Source organism: Triplophysa rosa, linkage group LG23, assembly GCF_024868665.1.
Source record: "Triplophysa rosa linkage group LG23, Trosa_1v2, whole genome shotgun sequence".
Taxonomy (NCBI): Eukaryota; Metazoa; Chordata; class Actinopteri; order Cypriniformes; family Nemacheilidae; genus Triplophysa; species Triplophysa rosa.
Window position 1 is genome coordinate 1,852,052 of NC_079912.1, and position 8,874 is coordinate 1,860,925.

The 8,874-nt window shown below is 44.8% G+C and overlaps 1 protein-coding gene across 1 annotated transcript; it reads right to left on the reverse strand.

Moving 5' to 3' along the window:
* Positions 1–3,769: 3,769 nt before the first annotated feature.
* Positions 3,770–7,480, reverse strand: nog2 (noggin 2). Its single transcript, XM_057322149.1, has one exon. It carries the CDS (start codon positions 5,135–5,137, stop codon positions 4,496–4,498), a length of 642 nt encoding a protein of 213 aa, XP_057178132.1. The 5' UTR covers positions 5,138–7,480; the 3' UTR covers positions 3,770–4,495.
* Positions 7,481–8,874: the final 1,394 nt, after the last annotated feature.

The window sequence follows — 8,874 nt, forward strand, 5'->3', positions numbered from 1 at the left end:
ATAAAATCAATATTTCTCAAGATGATATGAACATAAGTTAATGGAATAATGTTTGTATACGATTGTCTCTATATTTTTCTGTTCGTGTAAACATCATCAGATGGTCCTGTAGAATCTGACGTCACACATCGTATACAGTGAAGTACTTCTCATCTATTTGATAGTATTGAGGGGAACACTTTGGTCTGGTGGTCACAAGAGGAGAGCTGTCACAACTGTAACTGTAAACCAAAGCTATTTGTTCAATTATTCTTTACAAGCAAACATACCTAGTTCAAGAATGTTTTACATTACATTTTTGTGAATTTTATTCTCCACGCTAAAATTCCAATATGATCATCCGCTGCTATATTTAATGAAGGTTGAGTTAAACTGACGGGTGGAACTATTATGTTCAGGAGTATTTTTTATAAATGTCACATCACATTTTTATCACTCAATAATAGTGGAAATGTTTAAGTGGAAAATTTATTTATAGACATGAATGTTAAGGTATATAGGCCTACTTGACACAGACTTACAAAATAAACCTAGCTTACGTGCTAGTGTGACAACCAGCCCCGGTCTCCCCCAAAGCACGTGCGTCCGCCAGCAGGGGGCAGTAAAGCTTTTCATATGTTTTCTTCATAAAACAGCATTACGTGTTCTATGCCTGCATAAATGTAAACTAATATGAGTTGACATGATTATAACTTTAACAGAATCTAACTGGAGACATAAACAGCCACCATGACAAACAATAAAACCGAAGAGTAAAGAGTCCAGGGGACTTTCTGAGTCACATATGGCCAGACAGAACTGGACGAATTATGGACAACCTCAGAAACATTGAACCACAGCCTCTGGTTGACATGGAAACCAGCACCAGCAATGAATTGTGGGTAATGGAGTTTACTGACATACAGACAAGTTATATAAGAACTACACTTTGCTGTAGTTTTGCAGCAGGTTTGCTAGCAACTTACTGTATATTTAATTACTACTTAATAGTACTGTTTTCAGTTCGATGAAACTTGACTTTAATCAAATTTAAAACACTTCAAAATGAGCAAGAAGAGACTGGTCTCATTAGTGGCATTAGCACAACAACACTGCAAAAATGACATTCTTCCTATAAGCACTTTTGTCTTGTTTTCTAGTAAAACTACTGAAAACTTCTTAAATTACGATACATTCACATATCAAGAAAAGTGTCCGTAGATATTAAGTCTTGTTTTATGAAAGAAAATAAATAAGAACTAGGTTGTTTAAAACAAAATTGTAAATTGTTACTGGCCAACCTGCTGCAAAGTTTTAGTGTAAATGTTCACATTCTTATTGAAAGAATATCAGTTATACTTCCACCCGTGTAAACATCTGTGCCATGCTAAGGGTTGTGGTGGTTGCCAGGGTATTGCTATGTGGTTGTTAAGGCTCTGAGTATATTTAGTGTGTTGCTATGCAGCTGCTGGTAGTAGAAACGGGGCGGGACAAGTGACCCGCAAAGGTTTAGACTTAGAAATTGGGATTCGTTCAAATCCAAGAGGGATGTTTTCCCTAGACCACCTGAAACATCTGCCCTGTATTCCTGAAATAACTCAACTGATGGAAAGTTTCCATTTGAGTCTGAAATTCTTTCCTGGACATCAGCTATTGTCAGCAAACCTACACAAGTCAAGAGTGTCTGTTGCTCCATCAAACCACTTGCAAACCAATGTGCAAATGACCCAATCGAACATCACCATGAGTTACTGATGCAGTACTCTCTATGGGTCTGTACTGGCTTCGTTTGCTGTACTTGAACATCTTTAACCACTTTAGTTATTTCCAAAGTTGCAATCCAACCTGAATGTCATTACATTCATTTATCTGCGGAGAATTGCTAATAAAGTCTTTATCATGACAAGGTGTCAAGGTCATTCTGAGCAGACGTCAGTTCTCCTCACAGGTACTTCGTAGTGTCGCAATAGTTGCCATCTTCATTTTAATCTTCATTAATTGACACTTGGTTTGATAATTAAATATTCCAATACTATCTCTCATACAAATACAAAGAATTTAATTCAGAGCCAACCAATAATAACTGAATCCCGCAGAACAGAATGTATGTACATACTGTGAACTCACAAGCATCCTTCAATCTGTAGCAGACTTTCAGGATTCTGGGTTGGAATGTTGTTTAAGCACATGCATATACTTTGACACACACACAACTGTTGGTGGTCCCCACGGCACATAACAGTGTGACTGTGACTCACAAGACCATGTTTCTTTCCCACACTTACACCAAAACCTGTAACCAACTTTTATTTATTTATTTTCTTATTGAAAATTCCTTCTCCTTTACTACACCAGAGGTGTACACTGGCCGTTTGGAGTAGTGGCTGATCAATAGGGGTTTTCCAGCTATTCAATATATTTGGACGTGTTCTCGCACAGAAGCGTTTTGTGATAACAGCTTTTGTTCGCAGCACATTCAGCGCGCGCACGTCTCGGTGCGTTTACTGAATTTGGTGTCTGCGTTTTTTCGCCTTTGCCAAAGACAGAAAACATTGTGTTTAACTTGGGTCTCAAAGACCCCACTGATTCCTGCAACTTCGGTCATATTTTTAATGATGAATACACCGCCCCCTCCCACGCGCGCGCGCAGAAGGCTGGAGTGCTCCGACAGTCTGACGGCTGTGTGTTTTGAGGGCTAGTTTGTCGGGGATTGGCTTTCACACACACACAGACTGAAGGGGTTACTGTTCAATCTATTCTGCGCTCGCCAGAGTGCGCGGCCGAGTGGCGCCGGCGCGTCACACGCGCACACACACACACACGCAACCTTCTCCAAAAAGCCCTAGACATCATCAAGTAAGAGAGCTGACAACTGCCCCCACCCTGCGCCAAACACACAGCGCAGCCAGTGTATCTGTCACAATAACCGCATCAATAACACGCACACACAGCGAGCAACTTTCACTCCCCTGCGATCTGTGCTGAAATGACAGCCATTTAGGAGGCGTGATTCATTGCGTGTGCGTCTTTGGAACACAGAGCGCAGCCGCGGTTTGGAGAGCATGTGCGTATGTGTGCGAGTGTTTTTATGAGTCTCATATCTCTTTAACTCTCAGACATAATGTTTGCGGACTAATTAACAGTCTGGTGCCGTCAGCATCAGTTCACAGTCATTGTAAAGGGCTGCGCGCTTTGTTTCTCACGCCGAGACTTTTGGACGAGAATCGGGCTCAGATTTCTGTCTCTCTCCCTTGTTTTTGAGGAGCTCGCTCTTTTTTTCCCCCTTCCCTTTCCAGAAGTAGTTCGCCAGGAGCTGCTGGCTCTCCCTGCTCTATTTCACCAATGACAGTGTTCGAAAGTGACTGCATCATATTTTAGCGCTGTGTTAACATCGGCGCGCTTTTACGCACAATGAAGAACAGCTCCGCGCTGGCGGGCGCGGTGCGTCGAGCCCGTAAATCAGACGATTCCAAACCGTCTCTGACACGCCACGACACCCTCAGACGCTCCTCTCCCCTGGTGCCGTCAGTCTGTTGAGTATTTCCACACCAAAAACAGAAGCATTGACCCTGTAACCAATGCAGCGGTGAAAGACGTCCAGCTTTGGGAAACATATTGCCAATATTACAAACAACAGTTTGTTGCATGTTGAGATCAGATCTTCATCCCTGCAATGTGTTAGTCAGCAACATCACATACAGTCTAAAAAGCTATGAAGAAGAGCGCATCCTCAAGACATAAAAACCACATATTATTTGATCCTAAGATCAAAGTGTATCTTCACAAACAGTGCAGGTTTAACAGATTTTATTGCTAAAACCATGACATTTACATGGACATGTTCATTATTATTATTATTATTATTATTAATCTCTTAAAATCATTTTGAGACATTTTCAAGTAAAATTTCTGGTATATTCTATTATCTTCTCTTTATCTATACTCACAACCGTTAAAACAATAAATAAACCTTACACATTTTTACTAAAATACTATATGATTTCCAAAAAGCTAAGTTCACATGTATATTTTTGTCCTCAGCCCTTAAAAATCTCAATTATTGATATTAATATTTGTACAAAACCTCTAGGCATCATTGTAGTGTATCAGTTTTTCAGTCACTTGAACAGTTTGAATGAGGCAAATGAAACTTCTTGGAGAAGTTCTTCCTTTTTCCATAAATGCAATACTTTCATAAAAATAACCACGGGCTCTTCCGGCTGAAGTGCTCCACTTGAGAATATGGTCCTGTTCCTTTAACAAAAATAGCTGCATTCTTCTTTTTTTCACTTAAATATGTACATGTGTTTGATATTCGAATTAAAAAGCTATATATATAAAAATAGATTCGCTATGTGGCGCCACATCCCTGTCCGTGGGTAAACAGTGCAATAATTCATAATTCATAGACTCTCTCAGTCCAAGTGCGTCCAGTCCATGGACACTCTCACATGCGCGCGCGCTCTCTCTCTCTCTCTCTCTCTCACACACTCACACACACGCGCACCCGCACCGCTCAGCACGAACACTTGCACTCGGAGATGATGGGATACTGCACAGGTATCCACGTGCAGTACTTCTGCCGAAGGAAGCCCTGACAGTACCACCGGAGGAACGTCTTTGTCACGGAGCTGACCGGTTTGCAGAACATGCCCTCGGGAAAGGAGCACGAGCGCTCGCTGAAGCAGTTTCCCTCCTTGATGTAGCGCGGCCAGAAACGCACGCCCAGGTCCTTCCAGGCGTAGAGCACGGGACAGTGCGTGTGCGTCCACAACCACTGCAGGAACTTCCGGCGCGCCTTTTTGCCCACCTTGACGCGCCTCCCGTACGGCGTCTCCGTCAGGTCGAGCTTCTTGAGCTCGACGGGCATCGGTGAGCGCGGCCCCAGCACATCCAGTGGCGCGCTGGCGTTCAGCTGGATGGGCAGGTGGATAGACATGAAGTTGGGGTCAAAGTGGCTGCCCAGCTTTTTGCGCAGCGTCCTCTCCGTGAGGTCTTGCTCGCGCGGGTCGTACTCCTTGTCAGGGTCCTCTTTGATGTCAGGTATTGGTAGATGCTCGCTGGGGGATGGCCTCAAGCGCAGGTAGTGCTGGACCGTGGTGCCGTGCACACTCAGGAGCGCGCACAGGATGAGCAGCAGCGCGTGGGAGATGCCCATGACTCGTGTTCTGTCTGTCTATGGAGTGGAGTTGGCCGTCACTGCGCCCGCACGCACCCGTGCATAAATAGTCCAAGCGACAGCACGAGCGAGATACTTTTAATAGACAAACGCGTGGACCGGAATGATATGGGACGAGAGTTTTTTTTGGGGGGGTACTATTGGAAACTTTTTGACCCTTCAGATGATGCAACACTCGGGTGCGCCGTGCCAGCTGCCCTTCAGAACGCCCCAAAAACACCCAAATCCGAACTACTGAAGTGTTGTCCTCATCTGCCGTTGATTCCTTTTTTTCCAGCTACTTTCCCGTTCACTAGTTCTGTCGGCGGGTCACCATGGCAACGCCTGCTCTCAGATGGGATGGCAGAGTGTCTACGCGCTCCTCGGGTTTTGTTGCCGGGTGGCACCCAAACTGTCGTTTGAAATGTCAGAGCGCCCGAGGAATGGAGCGCGTCTCAGCCAATGTTATTTTTACGCACTGCTTTTATGAACGTGTCTCTCTCTTTCTCTCTCTCTCTCTGAGCGCACAGGCTCCAGCCCGTCCCGCCGAACCGGCGCTGTTGAACCGGGACAAGAGCCGCTCAGTCTCTCCAGAGAGCGCACGCACACACAAATCCACGGATCACAACCTCAAATGTGTCACAAACGGATTTGTTCCACTACTACAACATGTTCATTATCAGTTCAGAATAAAATGAGCTTTCTTTCTATCAAGAAGCGCACGAACTCCACCAGTTTGGTCAGAAACTTGACAGTTCCGAGCAGTTCAAGGACCACTGCTGTTCTCTACACATTCAACATGAAGAATTCCCACGAATGTCTCCACAACCAGCTGCGGTACCTTCATATCCCTGCTGTCAGAAATCCACCAGACTAGCCCAGAGCCGCTTCATTGCAGAGCGCACAACCCGTCCAAACCTGGTCCTGAGCTGGGACTGACACAGCAAAGGCTCACAGGAGAATGAGCGTGTCTGAAGTGGAACTCCTCTCTTTCCCAAGTTAAATATGCCCTCCCCTTCCCTCCCCCCGACAGCTCCAAGTGTGTGAGTGTGTGTGTGCGTGTGTGTGTGTGCGTGTGTGTGTGTGTGTGTGTGTGCGCGCGCGCGGAGCCAGCTCACCAAGAACCCGCAGTCTGACTGACAGCAGAACACACACACAATGAGACCCCCCCTCTCTCTACACGCACACACACACACACACCACGCAGTGAAGGAAAATATCGGCCACAACAGTTCTAGATTTATCACGGGCTACTACAGAACAACAGTCAGCAACTAGAAAACACACATTTGGGATTTTCCATATCTTGCACATTCCACGACAACTCAACCACCTATTATGAAGGGTTACATCGCCTTGCATAAATAATGTTCAAGTGGAAACCGTATAATTCATTCATACCGCATTAAAATTACACTGCGGCACTGCAGGATCATTGCTGTCTAACATTTGGGGCATTCTTTTTTTAAACAAACGTTGGCACTTCATTCATATTCTAGTTATTATACGAATAATTGTTTTAGCTTTTTTTCATTAGTCAGACATATGCGCCGCGCGCACGCACACACACACACACACACACACACACACGCACGCACACACACACACACACACACACAATCAACATCACTTTTTTCCCAACGAAAAAGAATAACACGCTGTTGAAGTGCTTAGGAATCCAATAATTGGACCATTAAAGCGCCTCTGGTTTGTGTGGAGGTTTGTGGATTCGGCTTCGACCTTTGCTCTTGCCACTGGCAGGAACCAACACGCATGAACTCTCGGGTCACCAAATAAACGGGCGCAATTAAGTGTTTAAACGGGCCACATAGAGAGTCGAGTCACTTCTCACAGCGGCACAGCTCGAGCGCGATGTGAGGCCTGACGCCCAAATGACTGGAGGAAATCAAAAGAATGCAAAATTCAGAAGCGCAGAAAAAACACCACGTGGGCGAAGTCAACTGTCATCCATCACCTGCGCCATTTATACACAAAATCCAGTTAAAACCTCTAGAATTGTAGAATCTTTCTGTGCGTAAAAACGTTCACACAATCTAACTATTTGAATGCGTGTTGTGTAATACGATCGTGTTTATGAATACATGTTTATAAAATGTTCGTGTTACCATAAAGTGTTATTTTCAGAGGCTGTAGTGGATTGGAGAGGGATATCCTCCTGTGAGCTGTGGGCTTCATGACATGAGGAGTGGAGGCATGTAAGCGGGGCCCCAGCAGTCTGTGGGTCGGTGGCAGACTGTCTGCCTGCGGTTCTGCGGTTCAGCTGCTGCTGTCATGACGCATTGTCACCGCTAGAGGGCAACGAGGGACACACGCTAGAACCCGTGAGTAATACTTTCAATAACTTTTCTTGAGGAATCAAACGTGAATAAGGTGTTAATGGACATTCAAATGGTTATACATATAAATTCTTATTTAAACATTCCATTTTTATGTGTTTAAGGTCTCACTTACTCAGTTTAATCTGTGTGGCATGCTGTAGCATATGTCTCATCCGTCCACCCCGAAACTGTCTGGACAGACATCCGCTGGCCTTCACACTAATGTATTCAAAGATCTTGAAACAATCATGGTAATGAAGATAGAATTCCAAAATACAGAAAATACAAAAACAGATATATGATACAGACGGAAAGATACAGTAGAGAGATAAGTGCTGTTGTTTAGCGTAACATCACTGAATTGTTACACAAACACAAAACTTAATTGTTTTTATCTGTGTTGACGGCAAACAAAATATACCCACTAACTGGTTAAATGAGGTCCAAAATGTTATTGATTTCAACCTGACCCTCATAATTGTGCCATCGCAGCTGTACGGCGTGTGGCCTCATGTCTATTGCAAGTAAAAATGAATTTTAATAAACCTAATATTTAATAAAAGATAATAAATATCTGTCTGCTCTTTTCTCCTCTCTCTCTCTTTGGTAAAACTGCAGCACTAAATCAAAGCAGATGCTGGAGCAGTGAGAAATCTGGGCCCGTTTAGCGCCGCCCGTTTGAAGATTTCCTCTCGATTCTGTCTGAAGCGTCACACTGCAACTTTTGTAAACAGCATCAAATTGACGAATTTCTCTGGCGACAGCCGAGGAGACGAGCGACGCTGGAAAGAAACGTCTTGGGAACGCAGCGAAGCAAGATAAGGAATATTCCTGCGTGCTGGTGCCGCGGGGTGATGTCATACCTTACGTTCAGCATATGGGCGAAGCGGAGGGCGCTCTGCGTTTGATTGACAGCTGGGACTGTGAGGTCTTTGAGCGGCCCAGCATGGGACGCTTCCCTCTCAATGTGTGTCTGTGTGACACACAACTAACACACAACACAATTCCGAGGCACTACACAACTCTTGCCGCCTATTCAGGCCTAACGTGTCGCACAGAAAGGGGAGGAGAACGCAGCAAAAGAAAAGAGAGGAAGAGGGGGGGCAGGACAGCAGATCAATAATGATCTCGGCCTTGTTTAATTGGGATGCGGTCAGCGCGTGTGTGCGTGTGTGTGTGTGTGACTTCACATTCCAGCCTGATTAGCCTCATTCATGATGCCTAAAATCAAAATGAATGCAAGAAAACATCCCACTGGGAAGAAGAGAGGGACGCGGGGTGGGGGGGAGGAAGAGAGGTCATTCCCATCGCGGGGGATGACGACATCACATTCCACATTCCAAATAATGACTGAATATCGCTGTAATTCACAGCCATTGTGCTCCAGCTAGTTTGGGT

Bases quoted from the DNA above. Each gene is read 5' to 3' on its own strand.
- nog2 (XM_057322149.1), bottom strand. From the start codon at position 5,137: ATGGGCATCTCCCACGCGCTGCTGCTCATCCTGTGCGCGCTCCTGAGT.